The sequence below is a fragment of the Primulina tabacum genome, chromosome 2, assembly GCF_025594145.1.
Source record: "Primulina tabacum isolate GXHZ01 chromosome 2, ASM2559414v2, whole genome shotgun sequence".
Classification (NCBI taxonomy): domain Eukaryota; kingdom Viridiplantae; phylum Streptophyta; class Magnoliopsida; order Lamiales; family Gesneriaceae; genus Primulina; species Primulina tabacum.
The window spans coordinates 49,295,262-49,314,904 of NC_134551.1; the positions used below are offsets into that span (position 1 = coordinate 49,295,262).

Sequence of the window (19,643 nt, forward strand, 5' to 3'; positions counted from 1 at the left end):
TTAAATTTTTTTTTTCATTTTTTTCTAACTTGATCGTTATGAAATATATTACGTGCCTACGTTTTAATATTGTGTGTACATTTTAATTACTAAGGGTAAATTTAATTTGTTTGATAAATAATTATATTAAAAAAAACATTATATTCTCCCTAATTAAACTTTATAGCTCTGTCCCTTAATATATGCGACAAGTCAAAAATCATAAAATCCATCAAAATTGTAAATTTCTGCCACTAAAAAAACCAAACAATATAATTTATATGTACAAAAATTTAAATAAAATAAAATAAGTTAGATAAATACAAACAAATAACTTTCAAATATAATAGTAAAGTCAAGAAACAATAAAAAAAAGGTAAATAATAATAGAAACTTCTTCAAAATTTAAAAGCACCAGGCTTCTAATAATTTTCCCAAATATTAAACAATATTAAATCAGCAATTCTGATATGGAGCAAAAAATGTGAAATCTTTAAATATTTTAAAATTTAAAACCTCAGGACTAACTTATAAGTTATGCTTAAATGCTCATATCTAACTGGAATTTGGAAAAAATAATTTCTTTCTTCACCGTTTTGATAAATTAACTTTTAGTATTGAAAAAAATGTTGAGGTTTTTAAGAGAAATATATAATTTATAAATTATTTTTAATTGATTTTATTTTCATAAATGGAATATAATATTGGTATTATGATATTTAGAACTATGAAATAATTGAAAAAATTGGACATTAAGCTTACACTGTACGCATATATCAAATTTTTATATATATTTCAGACATTTGGTCAAATTATAATTTTTTTAAAAAATTAAGTAAAAGTATTTATTTATTAAGTGGAACATAAGAATTAATACTATATTATCTTAAATTTATTAAACAAATGCGAAAATCGGAGATTTAAACTCAATAAAAAAATAAAATAAGAACTGAATAACAAAAACCAAGAAGGCAACTTTAGTGACAAAGTCCCGCGGAAACGTCGTATTATTGAAGAGAGTTTTGAGTTGACTATTCAAAACCTCTTGAAATACCTCCCATTCCGAATTCCAATTTAGAATCCCATTCCACCACATGATCTTTACAAATCCAAATTCCGTCGAGTCTCCGGAGAATGATATTTTGGGTCCGTTAATTTGTACATTTTTCATTTTTTTGTCTTATTATCACGATTTTAGTCAATTAACTTACATTTTTTTCTTTCAATTTTAGTATTTTTCTATAAGAGTGCTGATCGATATATCATCGGACACATCAACAATATTCAGCATCACGTCACCATTTTTCGGTATCATGCTTTCAATTCCAGCACCATGTCAGCATTCAAGTGGAAACAAACTAAAATAAAAAATAAAAGTTATTTAGTATATTAAGACTGTGGATTAATTGATAACAAAACAAAAAATGAAAATGTGTAAGTTATGATACAAAAAATGTAAGGTCCAAAAATCCATGAATCATTCACGAGAAATTTTAATTCATTATTATGAAAATTATGTGTTTAATGGTTTAAATTTATATACAAAAGTTTTTTATGTTTTTCAGGTACGAGTATAATTCCGGTGATGAAAGGAATCGAAAAATATCAATAGTTTGAAGGAAGATATGCATGATGATGTGTACACGTGAAGCGTAAGTCGTTCTCGAAAATTTATCAGCATGAGTTTATGGGTTATAGTGATTGAAAGGGGTCAAATCTGGTTTTATTTCGAAAAATGGTGTTATCGCGATGAAATTCCTATCTTTATTATTAATCGATTTCTAGAATTGATAATTCTATTTTTATTTAATAGTCCAACTATTTCTAATTGAACTAAATTCAATAAAACGCATTCAACAACTATGGTTTTTCAACTCTTTACCTAAAATCGCACACTGAAACCAAATATTATTTCAGTCGGTTTAACCATGTGTTGATCAATATTTGTGAAGCTGTTTTCAATATATTCTCTTAAATGCAAGAAATATACGCAAATATCAATCAATAACATAAAATAAATAAAAACTCTAATAAATCCAATATGCAAACAATGATCAGAAGTTTGTTCCTACCGTGGTCCCAGTCATAAGACGACTACTCTATGGAATCAAAACTAGACAAAAATAATGTTTGAATTCATGAAATTAAAGAAAATAAAGATAAAAAGAAGAAATCTCAACAATGGAGCATGAATTTTTTCGTCCAGTGCATCTTCTCCTCTTTGTTCTTCACGTCTCGATGATGAAAAATCCCCTTGAGATTGTAGTCTTTTTGGTGTATATAGGAGAGAAGATAGAAAAAAATTCAATTACAAAAATAATTCTCTTCCTTCTTTGATAGGATGTAGTATATTAATAAGGAATATTGAGTTTTGAAGGAATAAAAATCCCATCAAATCTTTCCTTATCTTCATCTTAAAAAAAATATTGTTTTTCCAAAATATTCAACAAATCAAATACCACAACTAAGATTTTCGAATATGATATTTTTATCATTAAATTCGAGCTCCTTCATGTAATAACAAGGCAAAAGTGAAGCAGACAAAAGTCATGGTCATGCCTTGTTCAAGGACAGTTACAAGGCAGGAGTGAAGCAGACACAAGGAGTGATCCATGATCTAGAAATACTTTATTTGATTCAATATTTGTACGATATTTGGAGCTAAATATTTGTTGGTTCTATTGCGCATATTAGAATTTCTTGGAGTTTATTAATATTTTGGTTGGAAACGGTTGTACACGAAATTTTTGGATTGGTTTTGAATGCAAGACATTTTATATCGTGTGCACGACACATGTTTTTTTTTTTTTTTAAAAAAAGAAAAATTATTTCACATTTTTCGCATTTAATGTATGGTTAAGCATGAATGAGACTCGGGACATAAAAAAAATGTATTCTCCTCCCATTCTACGTTATTGTATTTCGAGACCTATTTCCAAAATACATGGTCGACCAAACATATATTATCAGCAACGTACGGTCACGATCCCATCTTTTAAATGGCAAATTTTGCAAATCTACGTCGTTGGGCTTCATGTGCAATACGTAATAGATTAAGATAAGTCGACATCCTCAATATATTAAGGATCCGAATGCCTGACAGGAAAATGATAATTGTAAAGTTTCTTTAGAGAAAAGTTGTCACAATGAACCAATGCTGGCGAATAAAGCTGTCTGGAGATATTCAAAAGATCAAAATAAAGAGAATTTTGCATTTTGTTTAAAGTTATCCGAAACTTTATGCACAGACACATCGCGAATGCGCCCATGCAAACTATAGCACAATGGAAATTCCTAAATAAGTAAACTTCCACGGGTTTTCCCATGATGTGCCCATATCATGGAAAAACTTATATATTATTTTTACATTGTCGTGAAAATAATTTTTTTGATTCACTGACTTGTCTCAATTTGGGTTTTAATCCACCAACTAGTCTAACTTTGATCTTTGTGCACTAACTTTTAATTTTCGGCAATGTTGATGGAATGCAAAAGTCATTTTCACATAATTGTTTTATGAAGAAGTTTAGTGTGTAACATGTGACGTCTAGTACTACAGGCTAAGCTATGATGCGTTATCTACATGTACAACAATGGAATCCACGTTTCGATGTTGGTATCTTTATGAGCTTCCAATATGCAGTTAGATAAATTAATGACTAGGTCTCTTGTGAGACGGTCTCACGAAAATTTATTTGTGAGACAGGTCAAACCTACCGATATTCACAATAAAAAGTAATATTCTTAGCATAAAAAATAGTATTTTTTCATGGATGACTCAAATAAAAGATCCATCTCACAAAATATGACCCGTGAGACCGTCTCACACAAGTTTTTGGTTTATATATATATATATATATATATATATATATGATTAACTTGTCGAATTTTTTTATTTTGGTCTATTAAATTTTCAAAATTTGTTTTGATACATTAAATTTTAAATTTTGATTCAATTATTGACGTGACATTGGATACGTCAACATTTTTTAACTTCGTGTTATAATTTTTAATTGTCACATCGGTATCTTCTGATGTTACATCAATAATTATATCAAAATACCAAAATCGAAAGACGTTATTGTATCGAAACCAAAACTTGAACGAAAAATTAGACAAGTGAATGGAAAAAAAGTATTTTCGCTATACATAATTTTGGATTCTTATTTTGTGGAATAATTGGAAAAATAAAAAGGTTAACATGGAAAGCAGAATGCATGCTTATTTTATTGAATCGTATGTACAATATAATGGAAGAAGTTTAATAAATTACATGCATGTGCCTTGAAACTTTAGGCTGAAGCATATTCAGATGTTTATTATACATATATATCCTATTATAATTAGATATATAATAAATATCCAACAAATGCAGGCCAGAGACATTCTGGTTGATGTACGTAGCACAAACGATCGAGCGAATTCTTCATTGAATGCCAAATTTAACTCCAAAAAGGGACCTTGATTTCCTCCTGCAAAAAGAATATTTAATTTACATGTACTATATACTCCATTTTTGTTAGCTCTCATGCATGTCTTCTCGTAAGGAGTCGAAAGACCAGCAAATGTAGGAATGTAATACACAACAAGCTCTCGTATGATCTCCTTGGTTTCACCTGTTTGATAATCAGTGAAGAAAGAATGAAGACACAATTTTAGAAACTCGATTTAATATATTCGTCGGTACGTCGTTCTTGATACCATACACTACCGATTTAGTCTAACTGCTTTTGTCAATCTCCGACCCAATTTTTTTCATGAAGCATGAGATTTGATTCAAATATATACATGCGGATCAAGACTTGTGTCTCTTTATGTGTTCAATGAGAAAAAATCATCTGTAACATTTCTGCGTTACAATCTGTGCATCACCAATACACATTTAGCACATGTGTTTATTATGAAAAGTTCAACGAAGTTACAACTCATGAATTAGGAATGTTATAATTATAAGAATTTTTTCGTCTCGAATGGGGTAATCGCTAGGTTTCCGGGCTGTTATATGTACAAGCTAAGAGGGGTTTAAGCGCGTGTAAAAGGAAAAAAGAAGGAAAAAGAATAGAGGAACACATGATGTTTGTTAAGTTTTTTTCCAAGATAGAAGTTTTGAAAAAATCTTTGGGTGAGAATTTAATGGAAAAAACTTAACAATATCAGAAATAAATAAGTTTTAGAAATAAATACGAAGGTGGTACAGGATCATATGTTTTTACCTGGCTGGAATCGGAGGTTAAGGAAATAGTTGCAGATGAAGTGCTCCCAGACAATGAAGGAAGCCCGACGCTGTACGCCACTGTTCCATCGGGTTGAAACAAGCCATAATTCCTTTCCGAAGTCAGGCCCGGTTTGAGATCCTCGTTAAACAAAGCAAACACGTAAATCTCTAATTTTTTCTTAGGCCGCATTGGAGTCCCTTCATTTTCCGATTGCCTCCGAAATAAATTCCGGTTATATATCGCCGCGTTTTCAAGTGTTGCTCCGATTTCACTCGAGTCCCCTCTGGAAGGCCAGCCCGTTTCCGAAACACCCACTTCTATTCCGGCGTACCCCATACGGTACATTGCAAATATTACTGCATCCACCTGAGCGTACAACATGTTGTCGTAACGGAGCTTCGTGTTCTGGTCGATCATACCCGAATTCGGGTTGAAAAGCACGTAGTCTAAGGAGATGTTACTTGGGTCGTCTTTGTATGCGAAATACGGGTACGCGTTGATCCAGAATGGGGCTTTTGTGGCGGCCAAGAACTGTAAGAACTGCGGCATTATCGCGTTGAGCTCTGGCCGGAAACACCCAGCTGACGGCGGGAATGATTCCTGGAGGACCGCTAAGGAACTGGGCGTAGAGATTTTGATGAACTGGTCGAGCCCGAGTCGAACTAGAGCCGCGTGGATGCTCACCATAGCCGGTACGAGGTACGACATGAGAGTGGTGTCTCCACCGGTGAAAAGCTCGTTTCCGACGGAGATTCTGGTGATTCTCGTTGCCGGGAAATATGGTCTGATGTTGGTGTACACCCACTGAAAGGCCTGGTTTGGGTCCATCAATGAGGCAAGCATGTCGTTTTCTACTGTCACAATCAATTCTACGTTGGAGTTGGCAAATGATGTCAAAATCTGAGGGTTTGTGTCATAGATTCTTGCCTTTGTCACCCTAAGCGACCGAAGCAAGTCGAGAACTTTTTCCGGAGGAGGTAAATTGTTGCCAACTTGACCATAGTTAATTCCCAGAGATTCTACTTCTGTTGATACCAAATCAAGACATAGTTAATTAACACCTTAATGTATCACACACACATATATATATACACGACAAGATCACGAGAAATTAAGATTATGCTTCATTGCACGTCGATGAATCGCGATCAGTAGCCACGAAAAGCGCGCATGGTAGCAATGGATCTGGGCAATATTATGATCATACCTGATAAAGTAAGCAAGAATAATCCAAGAAGAATATGCAGCACGACATTACTACCAATAATCTTTTCCATTAGAGAAAGATCGAAAGGAAAAGATAATTGAAGGAGAAAGATCGAGAAACCAAATTCTTGAATAAGAATATCTGTATGGTTTAATTGGCGAGTCAAGGGGGAAGTAAAATGGATGCAGCAAGAGGCCATATATACCTCTTCGTTTAGCTTTGGCACTCGGGTCTATCATAGTATCTTTTCAAGGAGGCCGATCCTCCTGTCACTGTCTGTGTCCAAACAACGTCATGACACGCTGTCACATGTGGGATCAAAGAAATACATACAAAATTATAGATTACATAAAAAATTTAATATAAGCACACGAATTTCATAAAGCATATCTAAAATGAGGAAAAATGGTAATTTTAGTCTTGTAAGTTAGTCTGATTTTTAATTTGTTTTAGTTGTGTAACTTGTCAATATTTGGTTTTCTTCCATTAACTTGAATTTATTTTTGGATTTAATTTTTTTTGTCCGAAACCACAAAATATATCAAATATTGCATACTTGAAACTGATACTCTCATACATGACTCGTATAGCCAGAATAAAACCTATATTCTTTGCACTGAAATATATCTAAGTAAAAATTAAGAGAAATGACGAAATTTTTTCTTTTTATTTTGAAATATTGGGTGTCGTTTTTTTATCATTTGTTTTAGTTTATATTTATTTTGATGTGTGCAATATGAGCTTATTCCTGCTACACGAGCTAAGGAGAAGAGCATCGATATCCGATAAATAATAATCGAAGGAGTTAGTGGGCTTTTGCCAAAAAAAGACCAAAAAAAATCTATGTTATTGGATTAAAAATAATAATTGACAAGTTATTTGAAAAAAATAGAAAACATGTGAAGTTATAAGACAAAAATTGTAATTTTTTCTATAAGAGAGAATGATAATTGTTTAATTAAGTTTGTACCCAAGATAAGATGAAAATTTGAAGGGAACTTTGAAAATTAATTAGCATAACCTTTACAAATGTAATAATAATATAATGTCTAACAAGTTTGTGTTGCTGATGTCAAAAGCTATAATAATTCATTATGATTAATCTGATCTTTATTTGATTATTCACTCAAACATAATAAATCATTATTACTCGTCCTATCGATTAGTAAGGCAGGCTTGGTGGGATATAAAGGGTAGATAAAGATAATATTAATGGACTATATATTTTGGCCGTTTAGTAAAAAAAGATAAAGGATAGTCAATGATGAACTCAAGGGCATTATAAGTATGATATTTTATTATTATTTATTTATTTTAAAAAGTAATATTAAAAAAAATACAAAACAAAAGAGCTTTGTGGTTAGAGGCAATTGAAATAAAAAACTATCCAAACATATTTATGAATAAAAACAAAAAACTATCTTAATAATATATATTTTCTTTTACATAAATATTTATTAGCAGTGGGAAAAATACTTTTTAATATTTAGTAATATATTATTCAAATATTTATGCTAGTAGAAAATCGGATTTTGACTTCGGATATTACATGAAGTAATTGGTAAATAATTATCGAATTAGGCGCACGTGATGTGAGAACCCGAATTTCCAGCAGTAGCTAGTATTTTCCAGCAGCTAGCAATATTCAGCAGCAATGCAGAAATGTCAGCAAAAGCTAACAATTCCAGCTAGCAACTGGTATAGAAGCTGATATTTTTCCATCAGATAGAATCCAGTAGCAGAAGAGTTCAGTAACGCGAGATTCCAGCAGACGGCTACTGATTCTGCTTATGACTTGTAACTGAAGCATTTAACATGAAATAAGGACTGTTAATGGCACATCATGACAGATTATGGTCATTAATTGAGAGGCTAACAGTCAGAATTTTGCCTATAAATAATATCTTCAAATCTCTGAAATGGTTTTACTCAAATCTTGAGTTATAACTTGAAATTTGAGCTAAGAGAATACCTTTTCGAGCTGTAAAATCCAGTAGCAAGAACAAGCAGATTCCAGACTTCAACCGAAATTTCTAGCAAATTACAGTAAGTGGGCTTATGTATAAATATCTTGAAATCTATTTGATAATTCCTGTTTCGAAGCAAAGTATATGTATTTTTGATTTCTGATATTTGATTTCGAAGCACTGAAACCTAGTGAACTAATGGTAAGAATATATATTTTGCAACATTCCTGATTCCTGATTCCTGATTACTGGCCTCACTCCTTAGAGGAGAGAACATATAGGGGACTGATATCAGTTTAGTCATGAAATTCACAAACGTGCTCAGTGCTTGCTTACTTGCTAAATTTTAAGCTCTGGTTTTTGTTCTGAATCCTGTTATTCCTGAATACTGATTCATGTTCTGAAAGTAAGAGTTTTTGTATATTATTTGTATTACTGTGTCTGTTAAAAATGGTTTTTGAAAACCGGGAGCTATTCCCGCCTCCGCTTATTGAGTGACGATCATATCACTCACCCACCAAACCCATGTCATATAAGAACGAGGAAGAAACGTTAGAAGAAGAATAGCATAATCAGTTCTGGGGCTAGTGAAGAAGACTGTTGTTTTTCAGCCCTAAATTATGTTTTCCGCGGTATCTGCTAAAGCTTTGTTATGTCTGGTTTTACATTTCTGCTGTAAAACTTTAGATATTTGAGTGTGTATCAGACAATTTAATATTCAGTATTATGAATAAAAAGACTGATTTCTGAATTTTGTACTTCTGAGGCTTGTTGTTTTCAAATGTAAATTTGGGAGCAACACCGGTGTCGATCAACCCCGTCCCAGGGGCGTGACACGTGAAGTAAAAAAAAGAGTATGTTTTTACTCTGCACTATAATCAAAATCGTAGCCCTTAAAAAAACGAAGTCTTCGACTGATCCAAAGACGCAAAACCTATTATAAATTGGACTAGTTCCGAAATGAAAAAATTGTCTTTTACTTCGTCGATTACTTAAAGAGCCAAAGTCAAAGACCACATTTGACTGAACAGATAACATTAATTGAAGAAGTAAAAAAAAGTAAAAAAACCACTTTTACTTCATATTTTCCCTAAATTAACGAAATTAAAGATCACATTTTGTTGAAAGGGTAATTAATTAATAGAGTAAAAAAAGGTCTTTTACTTCATCGTTTCGTAAATTAATGAAGTCAAAGATCCTATATGATTTCGAATCTTTATTTTCCAGATTTTTTGAAGTATTTGAAATACTTTTGAATTCATTTTTCAAATAAAGTAGTGAAGTAAAAAATACCAAATTGAACAAATATACAACGGTAACACAAAAAATACAGCTAGAATGCATTAGATTAATTAAATAATTCAAATGTGTCAAATACTAACTTATCAAAAGACCTAATTGACACCCACAAATTCACAAGTTTTTGCCCACGACAAATTCATCGTAACGTAACATACATAAGCCGTTAAGGACTCACATAGGAGTAGACGAACTCACTTAATTACTTCATCATATAGAGCAGGAGTAGACGAACTCGCTTAATTACTTCATCATATAGAGCTTGATTGTAATACCCGCTCTTTATTGATCTTCTAAACTGAAATATAAAAGTTATTTTCACTCCATCATACAAACAATAGGAGAAAAACGTCCGTTGAGAAAGTATTGATCATATTAACAAGATTTCCTTAATAAAACTGCAAAGTATAACAATGAACTTTAGAAACATTGCATGTTACAAATTTATAAAACCTTATTTGTTTCAGTTATAGTTCTGCTAGTTTGCGATATATCATATCATTCCCCTTACTTGATTTATTTAATTTAACCTCTTTAATAATCCATATATGTCAAGTTCATTGTCCTTTGTTGCTTCGATTCGTAAAAATAATATATCCATATATGCCAAGTTCATTGTCCTTTGTTGCTTCGATTCGTAAAAATAATATATTGTACAAACTGAACATGATCATGAAATAAAAAAATGTTGAGTAATATCATAGCTGAAATGAATTTTGAATGAGGAGTCACAAATTTGATGAAGATACTAGCTTATAATTGTCAAAGTGCATTTTGTTGCAGCACTACACTACTAAACATACCAGCAATCCACATAAATATGAAGTCTAAACAAAGGAGTTTAAAGATCTCGACCGATAGAAAATGATTGAATATAACTTAATAAGGTCTTAAATGCCATTCTCATGAGATAATCATGCAAGTTTTTCCAACTCCTGATTCCTGCCTACAACTCTCGAACCAGAGAAAGAATCACTAGCAAGTGTATATTCTAAATAATGAATGTGAGAGAACATGAAATGACATGTCACAAAGGAGCTTTCTGTAGCGTGGAAAAAGAAATTCTTCAAAGAGTATGGAAAAATACAAATAGAAGAGCAGACAAGTTCAAATATATAGAAACGACTCATTTCAATTTAATGCAGAATTTAATTGAGAAATTCAACAAATGGGTTCAAGTTTTGATATAGATATAGATAATAATAAAAAAAAAACTAAAATCAGAACATAACGATGCATTGTGGAAGATCTGGCCGGCTAGGGTTCTTCGAAATGAGCATCAGGAGCTACAATGAAATGAAAGAGACGACATGTAAAAATTCATGAATTGAAAATTGTTATTAAAAACAAAAAATGGACGGGTTTACTATTTTGCTTCAAGAGTTAGGGACTTAAAACAAAAAAAATTGGTAGCATATTACTTCATCAAATAGTTTTTGCTGAAGTAAAATGACAATTCAAATTTAAAGTGAAGCCCTTGTTTTATAACATACGAAGTCTAAAATAGTCTATTCTTTCGTCAATCATATAACCGAAGTCGATTACTATCTATTATTTCGGAATTCGAAATTGAAGAAATAACTAGTGACGGAGTAAAAAAGTGGATTTTCTACTAGTGAGTTAGGGATAATAACTTTTTTGGTCTACTAATTACTTGTTCAGTTTTGAATTTTGATAAATTAAATTTTTAGATTTTAGTTTTAAGGGAAAAAAATGTTTAATATTTAGTAACATGTTATGAAAATATTTATGGATAATAACTTTTTTGGTCCACTGACATGTCCGATTTTTGGATTTTGATCAATCAAGTTCTTGAAAGTTTAGTTTTGATACTCTACCTTTTGATTTTCAACTTTTTTTTTTTATCAAATTGCTAATGTGATATCAAACAAGTCAATGATTTTCGATGTCATCGTAAGTCACCATTTTATATTAATAATCATATTCATTTTATTTGATTGAAAATGCATAAAATGGTTGGAATTGTGATTATAATTTATAATGGTATATGAACCTTGCATCTGAAATACTCCGAAATATGAAACTTAAATATCAATGTCACACACCGAGCCCGAGCATGCGGCTGCGTAACTGCACAATGAGCCCCTATAACAACTACTTCGTATTCGTCATCGTTTTACGAAAATGATTAACCCAAGTTGCTATAGAAGTCAATTGTAAGCCCATTATAAACGTATTTTAAATCTTTAATTTTTAAGACGTGGGACAATGGTATCACAAAACATGAAATGAAAAGAGAGGTTCAAAAAGCATTCCCGATCTCAAACATGTATAAATGCATGCATGCACTACAAATTATATTCAATCATATCTCTATATTTATATGATCTGATTCTTTATTTTACCTTTACACCAAATAGCTTTACAAAAGCTCCATCTTTTTCTATATCATTCTTTAGGAATTCTATCAAATACATATCCACATCCCTTTCCTATTTCATTCTCACCCAAATTTGAAATTTTGTTGTTGCATTGACCATTTTTAAGAAGACACAATATCGTACCGGCCTTAATCGAAAAAATATGGTGTATTTCAATATTATGTAATATATTTCGAGAAGTAAACTCTATAATATTTTTCAAAAAATCGCTGGATTTACTAATTATCGCGTATTTTTTTATTTTATTTTTGGATTGATTAATTAGTAGTTAAGTTCTTGTGTAGTGGGGGTGCAAAAACAGTAAAATGAAAAGGAAAAGATTGTTTTTGGTAATTGTTAGAGATCTACCCAACAGTGCTTAGTTATTCATGGATATGCTTTTGGCACTTTTTTCTTTGATTTTTATCGATCGATCACACTCGAATGCCTTCTTTTTATCTTTTATCTCTTCGCTTTCAATCTCGCATAACAATATCCGTGCTCGAAAAAGATAATTTTTCAACAATATTTGGTTGGATCTTGTAAGGGAGACAATAAGTATGGGTAATAACAAGGTGACTAATTAGTTAATTAGCTATAATTAAGCAACCTTTATGTAAAGTAAATGATTAATTGTAATTATCATGGTTTATCGCAACCGGTTCTTAGGAGTTAAGCAAAAGATTCTTCCACGATGTACGTACTTATAATATAATCAAAACTTTTTTGAGAAATGCGAGTCAGTGTAGAAGTTTCTTATTTCCATGTTCTTCATTGACAAATCCATTAAGATATAACGATCTATATACATTTTATATTAGTTTGTAGAAACAAGTAAATAAATTTTTTTTCCCATGTTTCAAGCCTATGAAAGTGATCAGGAAGACAGGAACATAATGTGCGTAATAAAATAAAATAAATAAAATTCGAATATTCATATTTTTTTTATTAACAATATATAACCTATTTTTTAAAAAAATATATACATTAATATATACTTACTGTATTATTAAAACTGAGAAACTAATAATAACTAACTTTAATGAAATAAGATGTTTCCAAATTAAAAAAAAATATTTTATTTAATAAAAAAATCATAAAACATATTAGTAAATTTGTATCTTATTATATGTTGGAAAATTTAAGTTTTAGTCATGTATGAATTTTTCCAATTATATTAAACTTAAGCACTTCGAGAAATTCACTAGACAAAAAGTTCAGCATATTGCAACAATTGGCATATGGAAACGTATAATGGTCTTATTACAACTGATTCATGGTCGTTCAGATTATAATTTGGAAGAACTATTATAAAAGGTCAAGTTATAGTTCACCAAACTTTAATTTTTCACACGATCACACAATTCAGAAGCTTTGTTGAATACATGAAAAGCACTCTCATAAGCCTTACCAGATATTTTTAGAGATCATCATGTGTTTAAGTGAGTTTTGTAACTGACAGAAAGAATATTTATGTTCAAAATTCTATATAAAATTTTGAAAAAGTTGATACGCAGAGTTTCAGTAGGCAACATTTAAGTCCTACTGAAGTAGATGTTTACAGAAACTGTAAATGTCAAAATCTTTTAGTGAATATTTTCTGGAAACAGAATAATGAAATACATAGAAAGTTTCATCATTCGAATTTCAAGAAACAATTCTTGTTTCTTACCTTATTGTGCTACTGTTTTTGTATTTGTTCACAAAGTCTCGGTATACTCATTTCGCATTGTGTATCAATCGTCTGCTGAAGTTTATAAGATCAACCATAAGCGAAAAATATTGTGAGATGTTTATTCATCTTCCTCTAAAACACCTCCAATGATCCTAACACTATAACAATCATGTCCAAATAGAATTTCTTTATTGTTATCCATCCTTATGAATTTTTAAATTACAATATCACTCATAATATGAAAACTGTAATAAAAAAATTAAAAGTTTTAATTTTTAATATAATCTTTAAATTTTTCGCAAAAATTATTGTGCATAAATTTCTTTTAAAAATATATGCGCATTATATGTCAAAGGACAAACTAACGACTATCAAAAAGTTTATTCAAAATATTCGGGTCCTCAAAATAACTTTTTCCGGCACAAATAACAGTGTAAAGGCTAGATATTGCATTTGCAACCAAAGAGGAAATCAATTCAAAGGTAAGGAAATTGTTAAAGTCGCATCATTCCGACGTAATATATATTACATTCCTTATCCATTTACCAAACACTTTCCACTTTCGTTAGGCTCCATTCCTTTCGACACAAACTTTTAAAGCAAATTAAGGGAAATTTTTCGAAAATATATATATAGGTCAACAGTTTTGATCACAATAGAGATTTGTAATTAGTGTGTCTCGCCTTCAAAGAAACATAATGTGATATAAAAAAAATTTGGTGTCAAGGATGTTTGACTTAGAGAATTTTGGCCTATTGGGCTTGTTCATTTGAATGGAATATTGGACAAATAAGGTCTTGATAAGTAGATGGTAAGTTGGAATATCCCACATAAGAAAATAATAATAGCATTAGTGAGCATTGAGTTACATTTTGTGAAGGTGTAAAAATAATTGGTCAAGAGACTTTCTATCGAGCACGTCGGCGCAAGGGATGCAAATCATGGGCTCGATTTGCACTGAAAATGGTTTGACTTGATTGCAAGCGTACGAGCTCGACTTTGGTGTGTCGAACGAATGTGTGATCGATCAAGGTAAAATTGCCCACCAAAGTTCACCTGGCTTTTGCTATTTTTATTTTCAAAAATTCAATTTTGGATAACCTTCCATCTGCCTAATTCTCTATATGCTCTGCTTGTTGGTGCTCCTGAAGGACTGGCTTTTGGCCTTTCGGATGGCCAACTGTTGGTGCTCCAGTTGACCGTAAATTAATTGAAAATAAGGGTGATAATTCCAATTTGAAGTGATCATACTAAGAGTAGTAAGATAATTATTATAAGGTGCTCCCTCATTTTTATTTTATTTTTATGATGTGGGAACCCACAATCGGTATCTTTCAATGTATTCCAGATAAACCCTCAAACTAAGGCAATAACCTGCAAGCCACGTTAGTCAGGTAAAATACAATGAGTTAGGCATGTGTGGCAAACTCACTCATGAAAGTGTTGGTAGGAGGAATCGAACTCCTAACTATTGCCGATGACCTACTCTACCAACTTATATCTTTTTTGGAGATGCTCTCTCTTTATTATGTAGTATAGAAGTGTAGATTATCACATCATGTTTCAAATAAACGAAATAAAGCGATAATATTTTCTCATTTAAGTATAGATTATGATAACCACTTTGTACATCTAAGTCGATACTGTTATTTGTTGATTTTATAGTCTCCATATGTTCCATAAACCGAATTTTTTTATTAGTACACACGTATGTATATGTGTATATATTGTTTAATTTATATACACACATGGCTCAATGACATAAACGTAGGTATGTACGTAATTATTCTTTACATTGAATTGATGGAACTTTTTTCGTAAGGATATGTATGGCGAAATGGAGGCGAAATTCATGACATAACCACGTCGGATATCCATTTAAAATTTTTCAATGTAAGGAATAGTTGGGAGTCAAAAGAGGAGTGATGATCAGGTAATGAATAAACATATTTACTTTATCACTCCATAAAGAAATTATTGTATTGTTAGTGATAAGATAAGCAAGTTGGGCATACGAAAAAAAAAGACACGGATGCTTTAGGATGTTATAATAAAGTGAAAGTGAAAGATGACATCCTCTTTATATTCTAAATATGTTTTGTTATTTGTCTTACCAATTTGAGCTTGTCATAGTTTAATATGATATACCTGATCAACATGGTTTGTAGGTCATTACATTGACTCGTTAGGTTTACCCAGAATACACGAAAATTACGACTGCGTTTTCCAAAGTTAAAAATAAAAAACAAATACATATGTTTTGTTATATTATTAATTTTTATAAATATAATAAAATAATAAAGGTATGTCGATGTGTTGAATTGGAATGCGATGAATGTTTATATATGTTTCTAAAAATAATATTTTTTTCCTATGCACCATTTGGTGTTAAGGATAATTCGTATGTTGATTGCTTCTACATATGGATAACAACGAGAGGAGTTTGCCTATCTCATTAATTTACGGCCAAGAAAAAATTGGACCATTTTTAGCGTCATCCCAAAACAAGCATTAGATACCGACGAGAGTTGGGTAAAATAAAATTGGGTGAGCTCGGGTGGACAGTTACACTTAGCCGGGTTTATCTTCACCCCATATTCCATAAGTCTTGTCACTACAAGAAAATATGCCTTCAACAACACTCAAAAGACAAAGGTTTTATCAGAAAACCGTTGTGTTTTTATTTTTAACAACGGTTTTAACAAATACCGTTGTCGTTTACAACCGTCGCTATTTTAAAAATTGCGACGGTTTTTTCTTGACAGTTTGGGAGCCCGGGACGAAATTCAATTTGTGCTCAGCAACGCAGGCCGGGATCAGCTATGAAGATCACAAGGCAAAGATATCATCATTTTTATATAGACAAGTAAGCAACTTCACCTGGGTAGATGGTTCAAGATCTTGGGCCATTTTTGTGCTTTATAGGATCCCAAGAACTATTACCAATTCTTTTGTTCCTCCTCTACTATTGCACTCACCTCCCCAATTGAATGTACTTATCCCTCCCTTAGTCTCCTATCATCCACTTTACTTCTCGTCCTCTTATTTTCCACCCGGATTGTTTCAGCATAACATTTTTGAGAGGACGACTGATCTCCTCGGACTTCTCCTACCTAGTTACCCACACATAATTTGATCTTATGTTGGTAAGTCAAGGTGACAACCTTTAGAGCATTTAGGGCTACCCTCCATAAGATTATATTATACGAAGAAAGAGTGTTGGTCACTGTGAATGTAGTCATGTCTATCTTTATAAAGTCTACGTACTCACTGTCAAGGGTATCATCATTTCTCCTCTTGGGTACACAATATGGCCAGCGAAACTGAAGAGGGCGGTCTCCACTAGCTCCAGCTTGTAGCCCCTTAAATCCATCTGGTCGAGAGCGTCCTGAAATACAACATTGAAAGAGCTCCCAGAATGCATAAACATCTGCCTTACATCATAGTTGGACATTTTAGCTTGAATAACCAGGGAATCACCGTGAGGCATGCTAATTCCCGGTAGATCCTGGGAACCAAAACTGATTATTGGCCCCATTTCTTGGGTTGCATTGTTCACCCCAAGGCTTTCTCGTCTGCTCCAAACCTTCAGTGCCCGGTTAGAATCTCCATCAATGAATCTTCCGGAGAACCTTTTAATAATGCATAGTTTAGGATACCCCCTCCTGAGCTCTTTCATATTGATCCATGATTCATTGAGGAGGCACGTCCGACTTCCTTGCTTGGGCTGGAAACCTCGGTTGAATGAGGGTAGGGTGAGCTTTGAGTTCCTGGGTGCTCATGGGGAGCGCCCGAGTCTTCTTTGTAGAAGGTTCAGTCTTGATCAGGCTCGGCTGAGAATGAGCCCGCTTCAGTTTCCCACACTCACTGGTGTCATGGGCACATTCTTGGTTAAATATGCAAAAACTTTTGGCCACCCGCTGATCTGGTGGAGACCAGGAGGGCTATGAGGCATCCCTGTCATAATCACAAATATGCACAGCCTCTTCTCGACAAACCTTCAGGGGCGTGTATAGAGAAAAACGCCCAAGAAGGTTTTCTTTCTACATCCGATCATCTATCCTGCTGGCCCTATCCCTTCTTTTTTTTCAGGGCTTTCTTTTTTTTGTTTATGGTCTCCTCTATGTTGATGTATTTTTCACCTAGGACAACAAATCTTTGAAATCTTGGGGCAACTTTTTTACAAGATACCGGAAGAAATCCCCTTCCTGGAGCCCCTAGGTGAAGGCCGCAGTCTTGATCTCGTGAGCACATAATGGTACTTCTAGAGCAGCTTTATTAAATTGGCAGATGTATGCCCTCAATAATTCATCCTCGATCTACTTTACATCAAACAGATTGAAAGAAGTTTTCTTGTATCTTTTATTGTTGATGAAGTAGTGCAAGAAAATGCACCTGAAATCCTCAAAGAAACGGATGCTCCCAGGCTCGAACTTCTAAAACCAAGGCTGGGCCGAGTCCACCAGAGTTGTGAGAAAGTCTTTATACTTAATTTTGTCTTCGTAACGATGCCACATGACTACGTTCTCGAACCGGTCCAAGTTCTCCCCCGAGTCAATATTTCCATCATATTCTTTGATTCGGTTGACTAATAGTCAATGAGCAGGGGATCATTCATTATTCGGGCAAAAAAAGCACATCTTTTTTAGTCGGCCTGAGTAGTATGAGAAGACCTGGCATGTCCCTCTAACTCCTTCACTTTATTCCTTAATTCCTCTAGTTCCTCGACCATGGTGGAGGATCTTAGAACTGACATGAGAACTCTCTTCATTCTTTTTTAGAATGTTCATGCAGATGAGATTCGTTTTCGGACTACTCTTGTTCTTGTTGGGGATTCTTGTTTGGGGGTGGATTTCTGGCCATGGCCTCATGAACAACAACCGCGATCCACTGAGCTAGCTCTTCGGGAGCAACAATGATGTTTTGTTGCGGGTTATTAGGGAGCGGATTGCCTTGGGGGATTTCTGAATTAGCAGTCTCTCATTTCAGAGTGATTTCTTTAGGATGATATTTGTGTGGAAACCATATATATGTCTATAGATCGATTTCTCACAAAAGACGTCAATGACGAGGCCTGGGTAGATTAGGTGAGCTCGGGTGTGCAATTTACCAGGATGATGAATTGTCCTTCCTTATATGTAGTGATGACCGAGTGAGATGAACCTGCCTATATAGCCTGGACACTTGAGAACAAGACACAATAATAGGGGCATCAGCAGGTTTTCCGATGTAGTCAATTCGACGCTCAAGTCAGTCAAGTGAATATGCAAAGGAAAGATAATGTGGTATTAATGAAAATATATTAAGTTCTAGTGATCATAAACGATCATAACCCATTTTCTCCTCCCCTCTGATTTTACCTCTACTAGGGTATTTATATGGTGCTAAGATCGGGAATCATCCGAGATGCTCGGGTAGTGGCCACGGTGTGGGAATGAGGCATATGTTATGATTTGCAAACGTGGGGTGAGAACAGATCCCAGAATTTTCGGTGGACGAGGTCCACGATCATTTTGAATGTCCTCTTACGTTGATCGGGCTTGGATACAAATTCGAGCTTCTGTGAACCTGTAACGATCTAATAAGCTACCCGGGCTAATTCAATTTCAGATTGTTTGGAAAAGTACTCATTCCTTACCCGGACAGGTTTTCGGCTGGCTATGTGATCGAGGTATCGCTTTTGATCTCAGGTAAACATTGATATTATCGGAGCTAACTCCTGCTCAAGACACCTCGTACCAATTCTGGAGCCGCGTTGTCTCAGTTTCTACTCCTACGCTCGAGTCCAAGGATGAAGCGCGCTTTAATGGGTATCTGATACATTTTTAACTATAGTAAATATACTATATAAAAATCCAGAATTTATCAAAATTATATCCAAATAGTAACATTTTAAAATTAAGTTAGCAACGAAAAACG

At 33.1% G+C, this 19,643-nt stretch overlaps 1 protein-coding gene across 2 annotated transcripts; it reads right to left on the reverse strand.

Annotated features, from left to right (window-relative positions):
• Positions 1–4,208: 4,208 nt before the first annotated feature.
• LOC142538002 (glucan endo-1,3-beta-glucosidase 11-like) lies at positions 4,209–6,576 on the reverse strand. 2 transcript variants are annotated; one of them, XM_075643453.1, is made up of 3 exons: positions 6,403–6,576; positions 5,193–6,220; positions 4,209–4,451 (listed from the first exon to the last, which is right to left on the reverse strand). In XM_075643453.1, the coding sequence occupies exons 1-3, from the start codon at positions 6,470–6,472 to the stop codon at positions 4,422–4,424; spliced, it is 1,128 nt and encodes a 375-aa protein (XP_075499568.1). In that variant the 5' UTR covers positions 6,473–6,576; the 3' UTR covers positions 4,209–4,421. The 2 variants fall into 2 exon arrangements, with proteins under 2 accessions (XP_075499568.1, XP_075499567.1); XM_075643452.1 differs by having other exon boundaries at positions 4,209–4,595.
• Positions 6,577–19,643: the final 13,067 nt, after the last annotated feature.